Source organism: Cladophialophora yegresii (genome assembly GCF_000585515.1).
Source record: "Cladophialophora yegresii CBS 114405 chromosome Unknown aczIN-supercont1.1, whole genome shotgun sequence".
NCBI classification, from domain to species: domain Eukaryota; kingdom Fungi; phylum Ascomycota; class Eurotiomycetes; order Chaetothyriales; family Herpotrichiellaceae; genus Cladophialophora; species Cladophialophora yegresii.
Window position 1 is genome coordinate 1452174 of NW_006913045.1, and position 23903 is coordinate 1476076.

The 23903-nt window shown below is 54.2% G+C and overlaps 8 protein-coding genes across 8 annotated transcripts; 1 reads left to right on the forward strand and 7 right to left on the reverse strand.

Annotated features, from left to right (window-relative positions):
- Positions 1-684: 684 nt before the first annotated feature.
- Positions 685-3494, reverse strand: A1O7_00518 (STE/STE20/PAKA protein kinase; the record flags this gene model as incomplete). The annotated part of the gene is made up of 4 exons (XM_007754559.1): positions 685-786; positions 837-1271; positions 1320-2603; positions 2688-3494. The coding sequence occupies 4 exons, from the start codon at positions 3492-3494 to the stop codon at positions 685-687; spliced, it is 2628 nt and encodes an 875-aa protein (XP_007752749.1).
- Positions 3495-5694: 2200 nt separating this feature from the next.
- A1O7_00519 (cytochrome c oxidase assembly protein subunit 15) lies at positions 5695-7546 on the reverse strand (the record flags this gene model as incomplete). Its single annotated transcript, XM_007754560.1, has 2 exons — positions 5695-7003; positions 7068-7546. 2 exons carry the CDS (start codon positions 7544-7546, stop codon positions 5695-5697), a joined length of 1788 nt encoding a protein of 595 aa, XP_007752750.1.
- A 374-nt stretch (positions 7547-7920) lies between these two features.
- A1O7_00520 (uncharacterized protein) lies at positions 7921-9947 on the reverse strand (the record flags this gene model as incomplete). Its single annotated transcript, XM_007754561.1, has 2 exons — positions 7921-9831; positions 9879-9947. The coding sequence occupies 2 exons, from the start codon at positions 9945-9947 to the stop codon at positions 7921-7923; spliced, it is 1980 nt and encodes a 659-aa protein (XP_007752751.1).
- A 1053-nt stretch (positions 9948-11000) lies between these two features.
- A1O7_00521 (oxidoreductase) lies at positions 11001-12272 on the reverse strand (the record flags this gene model as incomplete). The annotated part of the gene is made up of 1 exon (XM_007754562.1): positions 11001-12272. The coding sequence occupies one exon, from the start codon at positions 12270-12272 to the stop codon at positions 11001-11003; it is 1272 nt and encodes a 423-aa protein (XP_007752752.1).
- A 1100-nt stretch (positions 12273-13372) lies between these two features.
- A1O7_00522 (uncharacterized protein) lies at positions 13373-16270 on the reverse strand (the record flags this gene model as incomplete). The annotated part of the gene is made up of 1 exon (XM_007754563.1): positions 13373-16270. The coding sequence occupies one exon, from the start codon at positions 16268-16270 to the stop codon at positions 13373-13375; it is 2898 nt and encodes a 965-aa protein (XP_007752753.1).
- Positions 16271-16939: 669 nt separating this feature from the next.
- A1O7_00523 (uncharacterized protein) lies at positions 16940-19867 on the forward strand (the record flags this gene model as incomplete). Its single annotated transcript, XM_007754564.1, has 1 exon — positions 16940-19867. The coding sequence occupies one exon, from the start codon at positions 16940-16942 to the stop codon at positions 19865-19867; it is 2928 nt and encodes a 975-aa protein (XP_007752754.1).
- Positions 19868-20349: 482 nt separating this feature from the next.
- Positions 20350-22171, reverse strand: A1O7_00524 (lysyl-tRNA synthetase; the record flags this gene model as incomplete). Its single annotated transcript, XM_007754565.1, has 2 exons — positions 20350-21921; positions 21971-22171. The coding sequence occupies 2 exons, from the start codon at positions 22169-22171 to the stop codon at positions 20350-20352; spliced, it is 1773 nt and encodes a 590-aa protein (XP_007752755.1).
- Positions 22172-22551: 380 nt separating this feature from the next.
- A1O7_00525 (glutathione S-transferase) lies at positions 22552-23054 on the reverse strand (the record flags this gene model as incomplete). The annotated part of the gene is made up of 2 exons (XM_007754566.1): positions 22552-22957; positions 23020-23054. 2 exons carry the CDS (start codon positions 23052-23054, stop codon positions 22552-22554), a joined length of 441 nt encoding a protein of 146 aa, XP_007752756.1.
- Between the last annotated feature and the right edge of the window lie 849 nt (positions 23055-23903).

Below are 23903 nucleotides of genomic sequence, written 5' to 3' on the forward strand. Positions count from 1 at the left end.
GAATGTGAAGCTCAGATTCAGGTGCTGCACAGCCACATGACTTCCTCGAGTCAAACGGGCAACGCCACAGAAGTGCGGGCTCGATACAGTACACGGTACGACTACACGGCGTGCGTACTGTTCCATAGCTCAATGATTTCGAGAGCTGGCTCGTCTACATGGCTGATTTGCTTGCCTTTCCGCCTTGGTATTACACGTTCCAAGGTGAAACTCGTAGCTCATCTCAGCACTTTTGAACCTCTAGATCTTGTCCCGGGCTCTTGTCGCCTCGAGACTGCTCACGGCACCCCTGCCCAGGCGCCTATCCCAGCAACTCCATTGCCATTTCGTATGCTTCGTAACATGTTCGCGGTCGTGAAGGAAGCGGCAAGCCAAGAGCTTGCGGAAAACGTCGGACAGAAAAAAAAGCAGGCCAGTTGAGCCCGTCTCGAATCAATAGCTCTTTGTGAGGAAGGGCCGGCCGTTGTGCTTGTAATCCTCACCGCTAGAGACTCGTGTCCGGCCGTCTAATTGTGCACCGTTCTCGGTGGGTTTGACGGCGCAAATACCCATACGCCAATCAATCGACAGCTTGAACCGGTTTAACATACGATCGTCCTGTCCAAAATACGCCCCAGTCGGAAGGGATCCACCTTATCGTACCCTCGCTGCAATAATTGTACAGTTATTCAACCACCACAGTCGTCAATTGACTCTGTTGGCCTTCTCAGCAGCTCTGCTTTCTCTGGCTGATTGCACCAAGGGAGCTAGGCTGGTGAGCGGCGCACAGTTGTGCATGAACGGATGCTGAGTTATTGTCAGAGAGCGACATGGGCACAGAGAGGTGGCCAACTTACATGTAGCAGGTCGTGGGCACTGGCTCGTTTCTCAGGCTCGACCTTCAAGGCGAAATGGAGGAAGTCTCGGAAAACAGGCGACAGCGCCTGTTCGTCTTTGATGCGCGGTGTCCCGTATTTAGCGATCAGGTACAATGCACGCAGTGGCGACTCGGTCAAGTACGGTGGTTCTCCTTCGATCATTTCGATCGCCATGATGCCCAAGCTCCAGATGTCAACCTTGCGGCCGTATTCTTTCCTTGTCACAACTTCCGGAGCCATCCAGTATGGTGTTCCCACCATGGTCGTGCGTTTGTTGTGCGAGTCGTTGATCTGCGCACAGAAGCCGAAGTCGGTGAGCTTGATGTCTCCTCTTTCCGAAAGAAGGATGTTGTCCGACTTGATGTCGCGGTGTATCACGTTCTTGGAATGAAGATGCTGTAAGCCGAACAGGGTCTAAGACAGTCAGCTGTGCTTCGGGACACATTGTCCGAGCGCACTCACCTCTCTACACACTGCGGCGATTTGTCCTTCGCTCATGACATTGAATGTCACAACATCCGTAAGAGATCCACCTTGCATGTATTCCATCACGACCCACAGATCTCCATCGTGCAGATAGCTGTCGATAAAGTTGACAATATTCTTGTGTTGGCTGCCCTTCATCACCACGATCTCGTTGATGATCAAGTCTTTCTTTGGTTGCTGTTCCAAGTTCATCTGCTTGATTGCAACACATCTCTTCGACCCAACCTCATACGCGGTGAAGACACCACCAGAAGCACCCTGTCCAATCTTGTTGAGATTACTGTACTTCGCCGTAGGGTCACCCGGGCTGCATATTGCGCGTAACCTTGCCGTCACGTCCACTATGTTACTTTGTTGCCGCTTCTGCCGGGGTCGGGGTACGGCAGCCACCTGTGGAGCATTGTCCAAGGCTGGTGCAGCTGTCACTGCAGCAAATTGTGTCTGTGGCACATTCGGGCTGTACTGCTGAGGTAGAATCTTTGGTGGAACTTCTGGTGCACCTGGTGCAACTTGACGCTGGCTTCTGCTCCGGTCCAATTGCTTGCTTTGAATCGCTTGTTGCGCGAGCAGCATCGCATGCTCCTGTTGTTGCTGGTATTGGACTGGAGATTGGATCGCTTGTTGTGAGCGTGGAGGCGTCGTACTAGGACCTTTGGAATTGGAGCGACTCCGCGCTGCTGACTCTTCTTGCGAGACTTGTGGTGTGTTGGGCTGTGATGCTGGTGCGGGCTGCGGTCTGGACTGTTCCGGAGGTGGCCGTAATGGCAGGTCTCTGTTGATCGGAGGCGGCGGCGCAGGCCGCGTGGGCGCCAGATCTCGTAGGCTCTGCGCAGGAGCTTTGGGTGCAGGTCGGTTCGGCATCATGATTGTCGGTGTTTGACCTGGCTTCAGGCCGGGCGTTGTGCTGCCAGAGGTCCCTGATGGAATGGGCGGCGGTGCTCGAGGATTTTCGAAACTGCCTTCATGATTTTGTGGGAACCGAGGACTTGCGGGTGGTGAAATAACACCGGCTATGGGCGAGAACTGGGCAGGACTAGAGCCAATGTGAGGGCTGCCTGGGTTCCGGTAACTGCTGTTGCTACTTTGTGGAGAGTCGGAAAGCTTCGCGTGGTCGAACTTCTGCCAAACCCCGTCGTCGTTGCCACCCAAGTTGTTCTTGTATGTTTCCACGATGTTCATCATCATTTGCGGGTTCTGGTCTTGCTCAACCTTGGTGATGCCACTGTCGGACAGGATCCTCTGCCAGTCCGCAGGTAGTCCCTGTGTCAAGAATGCGTTAGCTGTGAGGCTGAGAGTAGCGCTGCATCACGCAAGCGGTAATTAGGAGGTCACTGCACCACTTACCGTAAACTGCCCCGTCTGATTGTCATAGCCAACGTGTATCATGTGCATTGGATTCTCGGGAGCAGATATCTTGATGGTTCTGGGAGAGCCCAGCATGTTATTGACGAAGCTTGAGAAGCCACTCTTCTTGCGAAAGGGCCCGGCAGGTTTGACGTGGCCCTCGCCCGAAAACCGCTTGGGACTGAACGTGCCGTTCTCTGATCTGGGGGGAGTAACTTCCATCATGGCCACGGCGCCAGGCCCGAAGGTCTGTGAGTTGCGAAGCGGGTGAGATCTAAGATCGGGACTGGTGTAAGTGTGTGTCAAAGGCGCAGGGAATGGCGACGAGCCACCCCCATTTTGCTTCTCGTTCATGCTGGTAGCTTGAAAGGAGGACAGAAGACCTGAGGCGTCGAATGGCGCACCGATCAGGTCGTTGTGACGGTCATCTGAGGTTTGAGGCGAGAGGGGAGTGTGCTGCGGCAGTTGGTAGCTGTTGGCGGAGGCGGCGAAGAAGTTGGTAGAGGTGACTATAGGCGAGGGCGCACCGCTAATGTGTTCGAGAGAAGAACTGGATGAGCCGTACGCGTTGGACTGGGATCGGTGGTGGAAATCGCGGGCTGACTGGGAGGCGTCGTGACTGCGCTGATATGGAGACGGCGCGGATGGCGTTCGCTGAAGTGCCGCAGACGATTGCAGCTTGGGCAGCGATCCTTTGGAGGGGTAAGCAGAAGGCGGAGGGTTCTTGGTCAGAGTGTTGCGTCGCTTCTTGGAGGATGAGAAAGTGGTCGAGTTGGCTGTGGCCGAGTTGTAAATGTCGTGGTCCATGGTCAGTCTGGCAGGTGCAGTTTGCCAGAGACGTGCGGTGCGGTGATGTGTAGCGCAGTGCAGGTGCCAGTTGCACGAGGCAAGATGGCGCGGGCAGGGAAAAGCGGGCAGCGAGACACTGCACTAAACCGGGCCTGGAGTCCAGCTTGCAACCTTCTACTGTAACTAAAATGCTCCGGAGCAGGTGTATGAGGGGCGCTTAATCTGAGCAAGGGCAAGCGACAACCGCGCCGACCAGTGTTCAGCCCTAGGTAGATGTGACTGGCTGTTTATCAGGCAGCGCCGAAGGGGACAGAGAGAGTGACAGACAATGGGAGGACAGACAGAGAGTGGGCGATGGGCGTTGTGTTTCTATGCTGGCTTCTACGTGCCACGCCCATGCTATCCACTTGCTGCTCTGCTACTGCAGCACACAGCGGTAAGAGACGCGCAAAGAACTCTGCCGGCCCAACTACAAGGCTCGACGACCATGGTCAAACTTGTTCACATGGAGAGTATATTTAGCTCCCAGCAGTAGTCGTCCATCTTTGTCCGTACTTCAGCGCTAACGTGCTTCCTCACCAAGCAGACTTCACATGTGAGTGATTTGTCGCTTTGTGTTTTGAACGGCCATCAAGAGAAAACACCATCGTAGCAGACCAGGCAAACTCTTTCACGTACTCCGTACTCCGTACTATCACCTGGACCCTTGTCAGGATAGCGGTCAAACAGGCCGATCAAGCCCAGAAAACCAGGCGGTGGCTGTCATCGCATGCCACATGGCTGACTTAGTGAACTATGCCAACGCTGCATTTCAACGGCCTTGCTGCAGCCCCCTTTCAACAACAGTCATCAACAGCATGCTGAGAAGCGCGTCACTGTCATCATACGGATCAATGGCTTGTCTGTCGCGCAATCTCTTCTGCTTGCCTCAAGCCCTGGGAGCCTGGTTCAATCTCATGGCACCCCACTTCTGTACCTGTTCAATTCTACTACGGGGGTAGACAGTGGTGCACCGCGTCCACAATCGATCACGCAGTGTCCTAACATTGATTTTCCCGATACTTTTCCGGGCGATCTCTGGCTGATCCTGACGGAGATGCACTCTTTTTAGCAAAGAGACGACTGTCGCTTCCTCTCTGGTGCCTCCCACGTGGTTCTAAATTAACAAGAAACCCGTTGTTGAATGGGTTGACTACCCGATTCTGCTTCCCGGTCTCTGATCAACAAGAACATTGCTCGACCCGGAGGCTGCGGTCAAGGCGGGCGTTATTGCTGCCACAGCGCGCCACCCCACACAGTTGCTGGGTATCCTGAAACACACCAGGCAGCTGTCACGGAATAGTCAAGCCCTAACGCCACTCGTGGCCCTGGCCCAGCAGTGATGTTGAGGCTGCATGTCCGGAGCGTTTGAGATGCGCATCCGCTGCAAGGTCAATTTTGATGGTTGGGTAACTCGTAGTACCCATTTTCCCAGGGTGTCCCCGAGCAAGCAGCTTTTGCGTCGTGGCCAGAGCAGAATGTTCCCACCCGTTGGGCTTTTCATTTCGCCCTACGGAGTACGGAGTACAATCTGCCGTTTCTGCGGCGGCCCGCTCCGAAGCTCATTTCTCAGGTTCATCATTGCTCCTGTTCCTGACTCGACTTCTCTCGGTGCTCGACGGACCTCCTTAAAGGCAAGTAGTACTCCGTACGTGAGATAGCGTCAGCCGAAGAAGTGGTTTCTTTCGTTGCCCTTCAGCTTTCTGGATCTTTCTCGAGTCTGCAGAGAAGTGCGTTGGGCTCGATCGTGCTGTGAAGTGAGCATCGGAAACACTTTATGGCGGATGCGGACCCTGGTCATGGCTTGAAGGCATATCAGAGATAGGCGTTATTGAAGCTGATATCACGGTCGGCGCTTCCAAGCTACCTGCTGCCGTCCTGCCGCTGGCGAGACTGCCGGAGGACTGGCAGCGTAAGTAAGTAAGCCCATGCCACATTGCGTGGCCCGACTGTCAGTCCCGTCCAGCTGTCCCATGTTGGAGCCAGGACCGTCGCAATCCTCGACCGCTGAACCCGTGAGCATTTCGGATGGCAGCGAAAGCCCTCAGGGTCAAAGTGAAGACAAGGAAAGCAAAGCAGTTTTATGAGAGATGGAAAGCCATTTCGATGAAGAGTGAAGAAAAGTTGGTTTGCATAAATGAACACGTTGTGCAGGGCTCTCATGCCAGCCTTCCCAGACTCACTTCAATCGCACCTGCTCATCTCTCGACCTCGACGAATCCTGAGAGCCTCCTCTGGACAGCTGTTCTCGTAGTGAACCTTCCGCCTCATTCGACAAGATCAGACCTATTGCCGTTCCAAGCGGCATGATTCCCGCGGCCGCCAACGCGACGGGTTTTCCAGGCATCAGTCCATTCGACCTCGCTTTGAGCATCTCCGTGGCATTTGGCGTAAACTTGCTGCTGCCCAAGTTCGCCTGTGTCGCAGTCGCCGTTCGCTGAGCCAAAATTCGCGCAGCTTGTGTTGGGAACCAGACCCGACTGCCCAGCACGATCGTCCAAGTCAATAGCGCGAGACTGCCCGCCTGATGCGCGCTCGCCAGCCCCGTAGGCACCAAATACAGTAGCGTAGTAATGCCCAAGGTGACCTGCAAAAAGACGAACCCGACGACACCGTGGACGCCTCGTTGCGCCGCCCGGGGTAGAGCTTTCTGCATCGCGCCGGAGCGTGCGAAAGTCCAGAGAGCCATGACTGCTGTGAACGTCGTGGTGGCGAGGATCCGATGGTCGAGCTGAACTAGGCTGGGGTTCTCGAGCATATTCCGCCACCAGAGATCGCTGTTATCAGCTTCGCGGCTGTAGAATTTGTCCCACAGCTCGGTCTTTGGCGGCGTAAGTCCCAGCCCCATATATGGGAACTCGTTGTAGATCAAGCCTGCGTCTAGACCAGCTACCAGGCCTCCAGACATGGCTGTAATGAAGACTAGACCGGCGAGGAAGGCAACGTAGCGCTTGAAAGGTCTCAGGGCGGGATTCTTCAAAGCATGCAGCGTCGTGTTCGCTGTGTCAGGAGTCGCGCGCAAGATCTTGTTCGTGCGCAAGATGTCGAGACCGTTCCAGAACATGGCGAGGTAACAAATAAAGGCTGCCCCCAAGTGCGCAGTCAATCTGTACTGTGATACACGTGGGTGCGAACCGGGAGCGAAAAGGTCGTCCTTCAGGCCGGACTTCACCATCCACCAGCCGATAAAACCCTGAAAGCCGATTAACCCAGCTATACCGAGCAGTCTCGCGGCCATGGATCTGGAGACCTGCCTCCTCGCAATGAAAAAAGCCGCGGGCAAGACGAAAGATAGGCCCACGAAGCGGCCCCAGATGCGATGGATCCATTCCATCCAGTAGATAGACTTGAACTCGTCGAGCGTCATGCGTGAGTTGAGCATCTTGAACTCGGGACTTGAACGGTATTTGGCGAATTCAGACTCCCAGTCAGCCTCAGACATGGGAGGTAGAGAGCCGGTGACTGGTTTCCATTCCGTGATACTCAGGCTGTTGTCTCGGGTCAGCACGCTCTGCATGTTTCGAGAAGGTCAAAACCATAAGGTATACGAACCCAGACTCTGTAAGTCTTGTGAGACCTCCAAACACGACGATCCCAAAGACGCTGGCAGCACTCCCCAGAAGCCAGTAGCCAACCGTGTTCGATGATGCGTCTGGAAAAAATGATTTTCTGCTCCCGGTCTCATCCCCGTGCTTTCCACTATCCTGATGTTCTGCATTCGCGCGATCCCCTACCTCCGGAGAGGTTGTTCTTCTGGCTCTTGTAGATTGGGTAAATGCCCGAAAGTACGGGGCCGGGAAGGGTGACCGCGTGTAGTAACTGGACGGGGAGCATAGCTTCGTACTAGAGAGGTATCCCGTGGGCTTCGTCGGTGATGTGCTGGGTTTTCGAGCTTGTCCATTGAGTATCGACTTTTCCTTCGCGATGCTAACCTGCGAGGCGTGTCTTCGACCACTGCATTCGAAAAAGCGTCTTGACAAGCCAGGCGCGGCTTCTCGCAGAGCTCTAGAGAAGCCACTTGCTGGCAGCATTGTGCTTAATGGAACTGAACACCGGTAACAAACGCAGCGCGGCCGTGGCTCAGGGTACAACAGTCAAGGACGGAGGAAGTATCACATGGATGAAGCGTGCACTTCAAATTGACCAATCGCAGAGCTCAGGTGGCGCACCTTGACGGATTCGACATTCTACATACCTCGTACCACTAACGGCCATCACGATCAGACGACCCGGATCTCATTGTAACACCGAACTCTACGATTACGACGGGGGAAACACCGAGGGACGGAAGCAAGATAATGTGACATTCTCGCTACAAAATCTCGCCAATACCAACCGTCATTACTGCCTCATCGCCAAGAGCGCAGAAGTTGCTCTAATATTTATTTGATCCGGGTCCACTAGCTCAATAATGGTCCAAGATGTCGTCGGTATCCTGCCTCCCCTCTCTGTAGGGTGCTGAGCCTCCTCGTGAGCCACTGGGAAGACCCTGTGGTTGCTGTCCAAAAGGTGTATACGTTCTAACTGGGTCAGTCACGCTACGAATAGTAGCACTTGGGGGAATCGATGACGAGGCCGGTGTCATCGATCGTCCTGCAGAGTATGGGATGTAGCCAGAAGACTGTGAGGTCTGTAATCGTGGTAAAGTGGGAGCGCCACTCGGGGTTATTGACCTCGCTGGAGGCAAACCTGCGGGTGTGAATGATCTTTCCGGAGGTCGTTGGCTAGGAGTTTGTGAGCGAAATTGCGGTCCGGGTAGTGGTGACATCCGGCTCTGCTCTTCAGGAATACGTGGAAATGTCGGGCCGACCGCGACAGCTGGGGTACGACGACCAGCTCCGTCGATTGGACTATCAAAAATTGGTCCCGTCCGTGATGGCTGCTCATCGGATGGTGTCAAACTTCGATCCATCGGGTACGGAAGAGCACTGTTTTCGTCGGAGGCCTGTCTGAAGCGTCCACCATTGGAATTACTCGTACCTGGACGCGGAAGGGGGTCCATTTGATATGATCCAGGGCCGTTCCTATCTCCTTGCGCTGTCCCTGGCCGAGGAAGCGCGGGACTGAAAGACCGAAGAGATGGTTGCGACAGGTTCGTGACGCTCCGATTTGCAGGTCTTCCATACCAACCACCGTTCAACTCGGACCCGGGCGTTTGGATCCGATCTTGTGCAAAGCCCATCTCTTCTGCATTGCCCATTAAAGGAGCATCTGATTTGTAGCTTGACCACGATGCTGCAGATTCATGCGTCACCGTCCGTGAAGGCATAGGCGGACGCGGTGCAATATTAGGCAAAGTCGGCAGAGTAGGAACGGGATCACCACTGTTTCTGCTGGTGGTTGGACGGGATGTGTACTCCGGAAGGGTCGTCATCGTCGTCGTCCTCGACAAAGTTGGCAGGGAGCCAACATCGCCAAGGTCGGGGAGCGTGGGTTGCTTCTTAATGTCTGACATTATCCCCCCACGGCCAGCCAGGGCCTCTTTCCGAGCGCGAATGGCATTTTCTTTCTTAAGTGCTTTGTCAACCTTGATCCTCACGACTCTCTCCATCCTCTTGTTGATTTTGTTACGGCAGTACCCTGTGAGACCGCCATCCTCCGTCGGAATGTGATGCCAGAGGAAGACGAGGTACAGGATAACCGAGACGATCAGACTGATAACCGAGATAACCCATATCACAAGGGTCCATAACATGCCGAAGAGGATAACCGCCTGCAGGTGGTTGGAATCGGCCAATATTCCCACGTTGACAAAAAATTGTACCACGGGTGAGTGGCCGTCCGAAGGCGCGTGTTCACCCTCTGGGACTAGTTTCAGTCTCAAGACTGAGTACAAGGTGATGGCGTTTACCACCTGTCGTGGTCCTTCGGCGAAGACGATCCTAAGCCAAGCTTCAAAAGAGAAATAAGTGAAAAGGGCAACGTAGTCAGCGCCCTTCCGACTCTTTGTCAACTCGGCAAAAACCAGAAACCGTCTCCATCCTCTTCCCTTTCCCCATCGGATGGATTGTACGCGGACAGCCAAAGGGTCAAGATAGCTTTTGGCAACCCCTCCTTGACGCATGACCCGAACGGCTCTCACCCATCGATAGACGAGCAGAATGAACGACAGGATAATACAGCCGGCAAAGATCCATCGTGAGATGTTCAAGGGTATCTCGGGCTTGATCTGGCCGGCCCACTTGTCGAAGGCGAGGAGGTTGATTGCAGTAAAGGTGTCGACAGCATAGACGGATATCGAGACGATACCCATAACCATGAGGTAGCCATAGGCGAAAGGTGTCCAGCACGACGAGGACCTGAAATCGTCAAGATTCTGCAACACGTGTCAGCCCAGATCCACCACTCCCAGCGAAGACATACAATGTAGTCCCATTTCTGTTCGGCGCTCAAGTTGCCAAACTTCTCTCTTTCTCCACCGCAGCACCCCATGGCGAAGACAATATCCGAATTGTTTTAAAGATCGTAGGTGCAGCTGCAACCTGGCAGCTGTTTATAGAGGAGATTCGTAAAGCCCTGGGGGAACGGGCAACTGCTTGTATATCCGTGTGAAATGTGGTGCCTGGAGTGACCGAGGACACCGGCGGCACTGCCGCTAATCAGGTAACTTGTGTGAAGAGTCCAGCTCAATCGTCTTGTGCGTCTAGAGACACACCCCTGGCTTGAAATGAGGCTATTTCATTGTTTGTTGTCGCGTGCTCTCGGTGAGACGGCAGTGACGCCTGCTTCTGAGTCTGCCAGTGCCACTGCCGATGCCTTTTGACCAGCAAACACCGCCCTGCACCGTCTGTCGGTTGACGATCGAGGATGGAGAGGCACGTCGTCGAAGTCGAGGAAGCCCTTGGTAAGGGTTCGGGGAGCCCAAAGTGTACAAAGGCGTGCGCAAGACTGGAGAAGACAAGGGGTAGCAGGGGAAATAAAGAACGAACGCGGGTCTAGGGTGACCCGCAGAACAATGACCCCGAAATAGGGAGCGTGGAAAGCGAGATGTATTCTGAAGGGACCAGTAATGAGAGACTTGATACGAGAACACAACTTGAATGAGTGGACGAGGTGGCTGAATAGGGAGGCTGCTGAATAGGACGACGGAGGGTGTGACAGATGCCTCAATGCACCCCGAACCTGAAGCTCAAACGCGCCAAGACATTTCTGAGCTTAACTGGCTTAGCCCCGAGCACCCGAAACAGCCTCCGGCCAAGCGCCTGATTCTGGTTCGCTCTCAGAATTCTGCACAGCGGCGCGATGCATGGAACCCGGTATTGATTGTTTGGCTAGGAGAGCAGATCTACACGCGGCGAGCGTTCTGGAAGATACTTTGTAGAGGTCGTGACCGTGGATTTGTCTTGAACAACTGCTCTACTTGGGTATTGCCCTCGATGTCTCTATGTATGTTTCTCTTCTACGCGCCCTGTCCTACCTACGAACCCGTCGCTTGCTGTTGCTCTCATCATTCTTCTCTCGAGCTCCCTGCAACATTACACACATCTAACGAGCAGATTTCAACGGGGGTTTGCCTTTACCGCCGATGCGGCCCTGGAAGCCCCAAGAGATCTGATGCGCAGCCGTGATCTCAATGCCGAGCTCCTCCGCAAATTGCCACACCAGACCTGGATTCTTCTGAAAGAAGCGCCCAACAAAAGCGACGTCGGGACCTTGATCGAGCAACTCCTGTGCGAGGGTGCCGCTGGTGATCGAGCCGACCGTGCCAACCAGTAAAGACTCCCCAACTTCCTTCTTGACGGCGTTGGCAAAGGGGGCTTGATAGCCTGGACCGCCTGTGATCTTTTGAGCAGGATGGGCACCGCCTGAGCTTACATCTAGCAGGTCCACGCCCAAATCGCGCAAGATGGGTGCGAATTTGACAGTCTGATCCACCGTCCAGCTGTCCGGATACTCCTTCTGTCCACTGAGCCAGTCATCTGCGCTGATCCGGAAGAACAAGGGCATCTCCTTTGGGATTACAGCGCGGATGGCCTCAACGGTCTCTCTGGCAAAGCGTGTTCGGTTCTCAAAGGATCCGCCATATTCGTCGTCTCGTGTGTTGCTAATGGGGCTGAGGAACTCATGGATGAGATAGCCGTGCGCGCCGTGCAGCTCAATGACATCAAAACCAGCTTCCACGGCTCTCTTGCTAGCGTCGGCAAATGCGCTCTTGATTCTTTCGACATCCTCGATGGTGACTGCCTTGGGGCTGGGGTATGTGTCCTGGAACGCGATGGCCGAGGGTGCAAGGACGTCGTCGGGCCAGCCATCAGCCTCCTTCTGTGCAGTGTCACCTCGGCTCAACCAAGGAGCAACAGTGCTTGCTTTACGGCCCGCATGGCCGAGCTGAATACCGATTTTCTGGTTCTGGCTGTGGGCGAACTCGACGATTCGCTTGAGCGGGGCAATTTGTCCGTCTTCCCAGAGTCCGCTGTCTTCTGGGGTAATGCGACCCTCGGGTGTTACAGAAGTTGCTTCCACGATTGTGAGACCGGGACCTCGTTGGATGATGCCCCCCAGATGGGTCAGGTGCCAGTCGGTCAGGTAACCGTTCTGAGCAGAGTACTGGCACATAGGCGACACGAAGATGCGGTTTTGAAATGTGGTTCCGCGGATTTTGAGGGGTTGGAAGAGCTTGGGGATGGGGCTGCCATCAGACTGGGGGTCCTTAGCTGTGCCGGACGGCGGTATCTGGGCGGGTGTGTAGTAGCTGATGCCCGGCGCGCCTCTGTTTACAATGAGAGGCTTTGCCTCGTAGGAAGGGAGGGCGGCCATCGTAGCGGTAGTGTACGATTGACGATGGATGCAGTGTCGAGCTTGAACCGACGTCGTGGTGCAAGTGATAGGGTCGGACTAAAAATGGTGTTCGGAGACTCGCGCTACAGAAGGATCACCGTTCAGAAAAGGTGCCAGACCTGGTCAAAAGAAGTCGAACATATTTATTCGTGATCTATCTGCTCTTTTCCCCCTGGCCTCCGAGTCTGCAGATCCACGCTATGCAAATCGAAGGCAGGCTTTGAAATCAGGACAGAAAGGCTGCCAATCATCAATCAAATTCAATCTGATATGGACACGCATTTGTCGTATGAACAATGGTGGTTTGGCGTCACAATTACCTCCAGATTTTTCTCGAATCCGCGGCGAATCCCACATGGACACCAGGACTCGGATATCCCAGCCATACCTACTACGGCATGTACTTCAGGTACGGAATAGTTCGTCCAGTACGAGCATCTTCAGTGGTGGCGTGCTCGTGCCTGTGACGTAGCCCGCTTCAAACCTCCTTTCTTGGGTCACCGAACAGTGAACACAGACCACACAGTCCTGCCTGTACGACCGTGCCCGTCGTCATACTCCTCACGTATCGAGGTACTCCGTACTGTCTACACACTTTAGTGGCCTCCCTCCCGCTTCGCACAGGCTTTCAAGTCGGCGTCACTTCTCAATTTGAGTCGTTCGGACCACCGTCCCTATCCGAGAGCATCGTCCGCTCTCGGGCCCATGACAGATACCAAGCAATGCAATTTTCGTGAAATCAACCCTTGTACGAGTCACTACTCATCTAGGTAAGCCTCCTGTTACATAAGCTCTGGTTAACTAATTCTTCCTTGCCGAACAAATGCTTGCCCGAGAGTATATTGAATGAGAAACTGGTAATAGATAAAGCGCCAGGGCCGATAGCGTCAATGGACCAATGGCATGTCATCCCCGACTTTCCTCGACGGGACTCAGGTGCTGACAACAGCTACCCCGTACAGACACACGCCCAAGGTCGTGTCATGTCCACGATAAGAGTCCACGGTACCTGCCGCAGGTCGTCATGCGACACAGGTCGTATGCGGCTCTGAGCAGGAAGAGAAATGTCGCTCAAATGCTCAGATATTCCCAATGACGACCATATACCTCAACTTTCCGTCCTTGCTAGACTTGATGTTGTCGGAACCGCCAATCCCATCATCAAGCTGCATCTGGCTACTCTTCCAGCCCCAACTCTTACTGACATCGAATTTATCGGGCGCACTCTCGTAGATGCTGAGGAGCCGACCGGCCTTGCTAGGTGAATAAATCTTGAAATATGTCCGGATCGTTGGACGAGAATCCATATAAGGTGGCATTGCAGAAACGTTGTACTTCCTGTTGGTCCGCAACAACTCTGCATCCTCTTCGTCCGAGTCAGGCAGCTGTCCTTCTGGGACGGCAGTGGAAGCGGACAAGCGCCCAGCAACCCAAGGACCTTTCTGTGTCAACTTCGCCGATTGTGGTCGCGGAGCTTGAGCGCCACCTCCACTCGGCTGCGGATGCGCACTGTCATACTCATGAGTAGGTTCGACCGATGTGTCTTCTTGGTCGACCGTCGACCGCCGCAGAGCGTCGACAATCTGCCAGCTTCGACCTCCTCGTTCGTTCTTGCGAAGTAGCATCTCCCGCTCCAGCTGCCCGATGCGCTCGTCCACATTTGCGGCCATCCACTGGTTGAGAGGGTCATCGACCGGCTCCTTCTCCTTGGCCCTGTGCAGGTAGATGCCCAGTTGTTGGACTTTGGAGTTGTTGACACGCTGAATATAAAGATTCCACAGGCTTCCAGCATACCATACTGTGTGCGAGTAGACTCGTTTCTTCTCTTTCAGGGTGCGCGGGTTTGGAAACTCTGCGGAAAATCTAAAAGGGGGATAGTAACTGAAACGTGGCGCTGAGGTTGGTGAAAACCCTCTTGACGGTGGCCGGGCACTCTCAATTGCATTGCCGCTCGTGAAATCAAGAGCCCAGGCTACGTCAGTAGGCTCAAGGCTGGCCGACAACCTGGCGGCATGAGTGCTCCATTCTGCGAGACTGGTGGAATTGTCGGCCACATAGGCTTCGCGGGTGCCACCCATAATACACGAAACGTCGTGACTGGGGATCCAGAATTTCCGGGGTTTTCCATTACCATCCCATGAGCCAGACTCCATCTCTGCAGATATCTGGCTTACACCTACTGGGTCATCGTCGCGGGATTTGCCCTTATTGTGGGCCTGGGTGCGCTCGGACTGATCCTCAGCTTCTTCGAAGTCTTCAGCCACTTCACTCAATCCGAGCATCTCATCTGTCTCGCGAGCGTTCAGCACTTTCTGGCGAAGTTCCATAGACATCCACAAGGCATCAGATATCACCTTCTCCGGCAGTACCGGGACTCCAAGAATGTCCTTCTGCATTCTTATTTGCTGCAGCTGTTCAAAGCGGAGATGGACATAGTGAATGCCTTCGTCGAGCAGAACCAGCAAAGGTGCGATTTCTGGGGATGTGTATAATGCAACCCACGCCTCGTCTTTCTCTGACACGTACCGATGATTTCCAGCGATGCTGTACGGTGCATCAAACCTCACGGCAAAAAACCGGAGACTGTTGGGCTTCGTGTGGAGATAGTGGCCACTAGCAGAGACAAGACCGACTTCAATCGCTTTTGCTCTCAGCCGACGGTTTAAAAGCTTCAAGGTCAGATACCACCGTTCCCATTCACCTGGGCAGAAGAACGGGTCGCCCCCCACAATCTCTCGAATGATCTCAGCAGGGATCTCATCCCAATACTCGTATGGCATTTCCCATCCTTCTTTGCACAGCATGGCTTTTGCGGAAGCGAGGATCCGGTCGCCAGCCTTACCGTAATAGTTGTTGGTCACCAATTTTATGAGGCTGTGGAGGCTAGCGGGCTCCATCTGGCGCAAAATCGAGTCAACGCATGAGTCCACCAGCTCGGGCATGTCTAGCCAACAAGCAGTGGCAAACAAGCCGATAGCCTCTTCTTCCTCCTGAGCTGGAAACTGCGTACCATATATTCTTTTCACGGCTAGCTCAAATGCATTCTTGGTGATGTTCGGATCAAGATCTTCACAAGGGATCTTCATCTCTCTCGCCGTACTCTCCGCCCAGGACCCGGAAAAGGCTGTGGAGAAATAGGGCACACGGTCGAGGAGGAGTTTATGGAGCCTATAGCTCTGGCCAAAGGCGAAGATGGTGATATCGGAATGGCGACCTTCTCCAAAGCCGTGGTGAAAGAGGTGGCCCGTAAGGCTTGAAGTGTCACCTATGCTTCGGCCAAGGCTCGACAATGTACGTAGATGGGAAGCTCCTCTGGACAGTGGACCGGGACTTACTCCATCACCCGGGACAAACAGACGTGCCAGAGCAGTTGAGGTATTGGCTGCTTCGGTATCGAATGCATTTCCCGTTGAGTTCATGGTGGGATCATCCACGTCCTTCTCTGAGCCGAGCAGAGGATGTCTACTGCTGGATGTGGCGGGCGAGCCGGTAATTATCGCATCTGCTGCCTTTGAATTAATACGGCGATTCCCCCCCGCATTTGTCAAAGCAGCTAAGGGGCCAGAGTTACTCGAGGATACCGCGGCGCTGAGGGAGGCCAGAGCAGTATTTGCAGAGACCGAGGCAGTTGGTGGACCGGACACGAAGATTGAGCGCAAAGGAGGTTCGAACGAGGCTGATGGGAGCGGGTCCCCATAGGGGGAACCGTGAATCTGGTTCGACGATGCCGCTCTTCGCTGAGGCAGTGGCCTGGAGCTGACGAGCGTGCTTGTTGGCTGTTGGAGTGGGGATCTGACGATGCCTGATATCGTAGGCTCAGAATATCGTGCTGGGTAAGGGCTGGATACCGGTGTGCCTTGCTCGCTCCAGGCACCTCTACCGGTTTCTACGTTCGAAGCGGATGGGTCGTAGTTTGACAGGAGTCCATCCAAGTCGTCTCTGGGTGGGTTCCAGCCTGGGAACTGGTCTGGATCCATGATGCAAAGTTGAGAGCTGCAGTTGCGAGTAGAAACTCTCTTGCAAGATCATAATGAGTCGCGTGGTGGGCATATATCAGTGAGTGACCGCACGTGGCAGCTGCATCTTGGCTATCAAAGGCAGCTGCAAATCGTCGGACAACGAGGGAGGTCTGATTAGCCTGCAGGATGAATGCTAATATGTCTGCGAAAGAAGCAATTGCAGAACTTATCTGGGGCAAGGAGACGCAAGGGATCGCTGAGTCTATGAAAAGGTGATCAGTCGACTACGTGTAGAGGAGATAATTACTCTGTACAGTAGTCTGAAGTTGGCAGGCTTGTGACCAGCGTTGGACACAACGGTGGCACCGATGATGGCTGATGATGGCTGGTGATGGGAGGACAAACAACGTCATTGGACGCTGGAGGGGGACTAAGGGTTTGGCGGTGGAGCCGTTGTGGCACGTGTGGCTGGTGGAGTGGCGGCAACACTTTGCTTCGGGGTTACTGCGGGCTTAAAGTGATCCCTGCCGTGTACTTTGACGCTCCCTCGCTCATCCTTTCTTACCACTACCGGACACTTTGTTACTGCCAATCGCTCGGAGTCCTGGTGCTAGGCTGGGTCGTTGACGCATACCAGCATGGCAGACCTTGCTACACACTATAAAATCCCTTCCTTTCCTGCTCGACATGGAGGGTCCTACTAAGACCGTACCATTTCTGAACGGCGATCACCACAATTTCCCTCGAGATCCCCTCGCATCTTGCGATCCTCAGAATATCAGTGCGGATGCCGATATAGCTAGGACTCCAAAAGACGCGGGCGGTGTGCAGGCGCAGGATCCAAACTATGGCTCATCCATCGCGGTCGAGAAGGATATTCCGGCAGGAGTGAGGATTGCAGATGGCGCAGCAGGATTAAATGGGGCTGACAAAGGTCGCAATGATGTCGCACATGAATACGTGGAACCGCATGCAGCCATGGCATCCTCCGACGACATGCCAGAGGTTCAACAACTTAGTGGTTTGGCTGCATCGCTTACACCAGTAGCAGCTCGCAATGAGATGAGGACGAGTGAGGTACACGCGAGCCCGGTCACGAATGGAGTAGCAACCAGGTCGGCGGACGAGGGACTCAAAATGTCCGATGAAAAGGGACAAGGGCCTATGACCTCCCTGGGATCACTTCTTGGCGGATCTGTCGACCTTCAGGACAAACCACCAATCTCTAACGAGGAGCCTAACCCTCACAGTGTCACGCCGACCGGGACCGGCGGACTTCCAACGTCTTCAAACGGAGATGCCTTCACTTCAACACCAGATGTCGAGCCTATGAGCCTGGGACCGTCAGTAGACGCAGACGCAAGACGGCCTCGCAATTTGACAATCGAAACAGGAAACAAAGTCGTGCCTTCTGTACTTAGCTATTCAGCACGGCCTGGTCTCTCTCAACGGGCTCTGTCCACTCCTGGCTCAGTGAGAAGCCCTTTGTCTCCCCACAAGGGCGATAAAGTTGGCTCACGGCCAACTCTTAAGATCCCCGAAACCGCAGCTAGGAGTGAGGGAACAGGGGGAAGAAGACATTCGTCTTCAGGGCGGCCTCTACCGTCTCCTATGCCTACGTCTATTCCACTGCCGCCGTTATCAATACCAACATATCTTCAGCTCGAGCTATCATCGCAACGACCATCGCCACTCTACATCCACAGAGCCGCCAACAGCGACTTCCCATACGAATCCTCTCGCGTCAAGACTGAGAGATTGTTGAATTTCCTGGTGCTACCATTCTACCTCGAGAGTGTGCTTTGGTTCGGCACTCTGGCATGCGTTGACTCTTGGTTGTATACATTCACCATTCTCCCCCTGCGGCTTCTAAAGTCTATTTACATCTTAGCCAAGTCATGGTGTGCCAACTTCATGGGAGAAGTGCATTTCGTGTCCCGTTTCGTGTACAGCGGTGCCGGCCGGATGTGGCGGAGAAGACGAAGCAGTGTTGTGCCTACGACGATCCGAAAGCCCTCAGGCTCCGATGCTGCTGAGCATAAAGTAAGCCAGTCCCTCTCCTCTCATACCCGCAAACCTGGGAGACAACATCAGCGAATGAAGTCTATCCCTTCAGCATTGCTGCCTGACGACAAGGCCGACATGTTGAAAGGTCTTCTGATTATCTGCACCAGCCTTGTGCTTCTTAGGCTCGATGCGAGCCGGATGTACCACTGGATTCGTGGGCAAGCTGCGATCAAGCTTTATGTGATCTACAACCTCCTCGAAGTCTGCGACCGCTTGTTTTCTGCTATCGGACAGGATGTCCTCGAATGTCTCTTCTCAAAGGAAGCCCTGGAGCGCAAGCCTGACGGACACAGCAAGGTTTTGCGGCCGTTCTGGTTGTTCGTACTGGCGCTTATTTACACAGTCATTCACTCAACGGCTCTCTTCTACCAAGTCATCACTCTCAACGTTGCCGTAAACTCTTACTCCAACGCACTCATCACGCTCCTCATGTCCAATCAATTCGTCGAGATCAAATCCACGGTCTTCAAAAAATTCGAGAAGGAGAACCTGTTCCAATTGACCTGCGCGGATGTGGTCGAACGTTTCCAACTCTGGCACATGCTTGTCATCATCGCGTCTCGCAACATCGTCGAAACAGGTGGCTTGAGCGCAGGACTGACAGCTTTCACCAAAACGACAGCATCCTCACCCCCGGCTCCACTGATCACAAACTCCAGCATCCCTATTACCACCGCCCTTCCTCCTGGCTCCGTCTCCTCCATTCTACCCAAATCATTCACCTTGGTGCCAGCCGTGGTGCAAACGATAACAACGTATGCGCCGGCTGTCTCGCAGGTACTTGGCCCCTTTCTCGCCGTCCTGGGCTCCGAAATGCTCGTCGACTGGCTCAAACACGCCTACATCAACAAATTCAACAATACCCGTCCCGCGATCTACGAACGATTCCTCGACGTGCTGGCGAAAGACTACTACACCAACGCCTTCGGCGACCAAAACCTCACCAAAAGACTGGGCCTACCAGTCATCCCCCTATCCTGCCTCCTGATCCGAGCGAGCGTGCAGACCTACAAGATGTTCATGGCGGCCTGGGTCCCCTCTTCGCCCACCAGCTCGACCAGTCTCGCCAGTATCCATGAACACTACTCTTCTTCCGCACGCGGCGTAATGCCAATGACAACGTCCACCGCCATATCACATACGCTCGACGAAATCATCGCCTTTATCCCCAGTTCTCTCAAGACCTCTAGCGCGGTCACGCACATTACCACATTCCTGCTCTTCTTGCTCTTCTTCCTCGTCCTGCTAGCGTTGAAGCTCGTGCTCGGCATGCTCCTACTTTCGTTCGCACGATCTCGCTATCGGAGCATGAAACTTCGCGAGCGCAACCCCATTTACCACGTCGACGGTGGACGTAGGGTCGGCGGCTGGGGTGTCGTCGAGGTCGATGACGACAAGAGACGATGGATCTACGACGACGACCCAGCCGGGCACAAGAATGTCAAGGATCGCGAGGAGAAGGACAAGAAGAGCAAGGAGAGGGGGAACGGGGTGGAGAGCTTTGAGAAGGTTAAGAGATATGAGATGGTGGCCAAGAGGATCTGGTGATTAGGCAGACAGACTACTCGTTGTCTCGTCCTTCATTCGGGCATCCGCACAGTTTGGTCCGACCTCTCCTGTCCGGCTGGAGTGCTCACGTCTAGTGGTCTATCTACCTTGCAGATTTCGCTTCCCAGGCTGCCTCTGCAATTCATGACGACAGTGTCTTCGGTCGTGTTTCATTCTTGACATGTCGTGATGCTGCCCACATGGTTTCTGCGTCTCACCCTTCAAGGGGTCCCGCCCTCGTCTATGCACCCTCGCAAGTGCATGGAGCTTTCACTCCTATCCATCTAAAACACGCACATCGACCCATCTTCGGAGAACCTGCATTTCCTCATTCATTCCCAGCGACCTCCCAAGTGTGGTGGCATCCGTAGCCCTCGCAACGTAAACCGAACTTTTTCAAGACGCCGGCAAGGGGAGCCGGAAATTCTCTGCCCACAGCCCTCTTGTGTCTCTTATCATCCAAGATAACCATCCAAACTCCCTCAGGGGGCTGGCCTCGTCGCGGCCAACTCGCCGGCCACGGCACTCTTCTGATCCTCCTTCATGAAGGGGAAGGCCAACACCTCTCGGATGCTGTAGTTGTTCGTGAGGAACATGACGATCCTGTCGATCCCCATCCCCCAACCGCCCGTAGGTGGCAATCCATATTCCAGGGCGCGAATGAAATTTTCATCAATCAACTGTGCTTCGTCGTCGCCTTGTTCCTTCTGCCGCGCCTGCTCTTCGAACCGGGCGCGTTGCTCAAACGGGTCATTCAACTCGGTGTAGGCATTGACGATTTCCTTCTTGCACACGAACGCTTCGAAGCGTTCGCAGATGCCGGGTCTCGAGCGGTGATATTTGGCCAGAGGCGACATAATTTGCGGGTGTCCCGTGATGAACGTCGGGTTGATGCACTTTTCTTCTATGAACTCTCCGACCAATTTATCGAGCATGCGAGCGTTGGTCAGCGGCGGCGAACATTCGACGTTGCATTTCTTGAGGATGCCCTTGAGGAACGCGCTAGTTTCGTCGGTGTGGAGCTGGTCCCCGGGAGGAAACTTCTCGCCCGTCGCTTCCTCGAGGGCCGGGATCATGTCGACGCGCTTCCAAGGGCGCGACCAGTCGACTTGGTACTCCTCGCCTTCCTGGGTGGTGAAAGTGGTCTGCTGGCTGCCGTGGACCTCTTGGACAAGGCCGGAGACTAGTTCCTCTGTGCGGTTCATGACGTCAAACACGTCAGCGTAGGCTTCGTAGAACTCGCAGGTGGTGAACTCGGGATTGTGTGTCAGGTCTGCACCCTCGTTGCGGAATTGCTTGCCCAGTTCGTAGACTCGCTTGATGCCGCCGACGACAAGCATCTTGAGGTACAGCTCGGGGGCGACGCGCATGAACATGTCCTGTTTGTATTCGTTGATAAAGGTCTTGAAGGGCCTGGCTGTCGCGCCGCCAGCAATTTGGTTCATCATTGGTGTCTCAACTTCGACAAAGCCATTGGAGTCGAAGTACCGCCGGATGTATGAGACAACTCGTGCTCGGGTGATGAGGATGTTGCGAGACTTTGCATTCATCAAGAGGTCGAAATAGCGCTGACGAAAGCGTGTCTCGACATTCAGCTCTCCAGAGTGGAAACCGGTGGTATCTGGGAGTTGTTGTAGGCATGGGGTGAGGAGGATGACCTGGCGGGCGCAGACAGAGAGCTCGCCGTCGTTTGGACGGTTTTTGGGCGCCGTACGACGCGGATAGCCGATGACACCGATAATGTCGCCTCTGTGTATCAGCCCGTGAACTTTCTCAAAGTCGCCCTCGGCGTCTTGCGCTTGACACATGATCTGGACCTTGGTGTTGCCGTCGATCAAATCGTAGAACACGAGCTTCGCACCTGCGGAACGCTTGACGTATACCCGGCCCGCGACTCGGATCTCGACTTCTTCGGTCTCGCCGGGCTTCAGATGGCCGTACTGCTTTTTGAACACGTCGATTTCTATATTGACCTCGAACTTGTGAGGATATGGGTTCGGGTCATGGCTGTTCTTGAGCCGCATGACATCGCGGCTTCTGATCTCGAAGTATTGCTGCATCAAGTCAGTACTGGGAACTTGGTGGGCCGGTGGAAATCCTGACATTCGGAGTGAGGTCAACTTCGGCCTCCTTCTTCGATGCCGCCTTGGGCGGTGCTGCAGCAGCCTTTTCTCTCTTTCTCTCCTCCGCTTGTCTTTGCTTCTGTCTCTTCTTGAGTTCCGACTTGGATACGCGTTCACCTGTTACCTCATCCAGGTGTAAGTTCGCCGCATCTTGCGCAATGGACTCCGTTGCGTCGGTCATGTTGGAAGTCGTGATGCGAGACTGAGAAGTTAGCAGCGTAATGCCACAGTGAAAATTATACGTGGTCGGGAGAAGAGTCGCCAAATATTTTGACTCGAATTATGACCCCCACTTGAGTGCGGGGGATGATGTGACTCTCTCGCGTGCCTGACTAGTGAATCGGTGCTCGTAGCCCAGTAGAAGCATCAAGCGTGCCTTACTTCTGTTGTTCATCCTCAAGTCATGTTCTGCGAGTCACGTTCCACCAGATAATATTCTGGGTGGGTAGGTGGTTGGAATTTCCCCTCGGTTCAGAGCCATATGGTATTCTACCAATGTCGTTATGCCTTCTGTCATCTCTGGTTTCCTCCGGCCTAACAAGGTCGTCAAGAACCCATCTCCTAAAGCATCTTCAGTGCTGTTGCACAGCACATTGCCCAAATACCTCCCTGACACAGCCAGAATACACCCCCACCCAAGCCATACCTCCTGTTATACTTGATGTACCCGAAGGCATACAGAGCGCGAGCCAGTACCCACCCCAATCCCAGCGCTGCTGTTGCGGTGGGATACTCCAATCCCGCGAAGAGCATGGTAGCCATAGTCTGAGGCATATTCTCGAGCAAGTTGGCGTGCGCTCTTTGGGCGCAGTTGAATTTGTAGGCATCTTGGCTCTCCTTTGCTTGCTCATGCGACGCATACGCGTTCGGATATGGGACCTTTGCCGGTTTGCGCAGGAACGTCACCACATTGCCTTGGATATTCGAGAGAAGCGGGATCGCTCCCAGCGCGACGAGGACGACGTAGCTATAGACACACAGTCAGATACGTCAAGCTGACTTGATTCGTACGCAAAGGGGGCCACTTACCCGTAGCCATCGGGGGTTGAGAGCGTGTAAACCATTCTGATTGTCCTTGGTCACGCCTGATGATTGTTTTCAACGCAGGTGTGTCTGAATTGTTGTGAAGATTGAGCTTGAGGAGACTGCAACTGGGTCCTTAGGGGAACAGCCGTCAATCAAGCAACACTGTTTTGAAGGTCCTTTGCGCGGGTGTTGTTTCAACCCGACGCAGGCTGGCGGAGTAACCGTTGTCCCGAGTCGCTTGCTTCGCGACTCTCGGGCTCGTGGTTGAGCCTAGACCGTAAACCGAACCCGATTGCGATATATTATCTCAGAAGATTCTAGCCATCTTTAGGTTCGAAATTGCTCTAGTTGAACCAGGCATCCACCCATCCGAAAGCATGTTCCCTGCAGATGTTCATATACAGTAGCTGGTGGCCAGTGCTGCGCAAGAACGTGTAAGGACTGCTCAGTACACAACCAAGACGTGCTAGCACATAAGCGTCTTACAATTCACATCGGGGCATACATATATGGGACACCATAGCTGAATCTGCAGCTACAACAATGCCAGTGACAGAGACAGTCGTGGTAAGCAAGGGGGGAAACGTTCGATGAGCATCTCTCCGATTTAGGCTCTGCCATGGGACTTTTATGCTGGCCGCAGTCTTGGACTCCTTCCTTCATCAGCCTAAGCCCACGTGGTCTGGAATGAACCTCTGCACGCCAGGCCTTGGTCGTAGAAAGCTCAGTCGTTGCTCTCAGCCAATTATTTGTTGAGTTGCAATGTTCCCGACTCTCGGGGGACTGTAACCCTGGTCGCGGTATCCACGTTAAGGTTTCCAGGCCGGAGCGCATCAGTTCAGATTCATCACTGCTCGCTGATTCAGCGCCATGGCACCTCTCCCTCA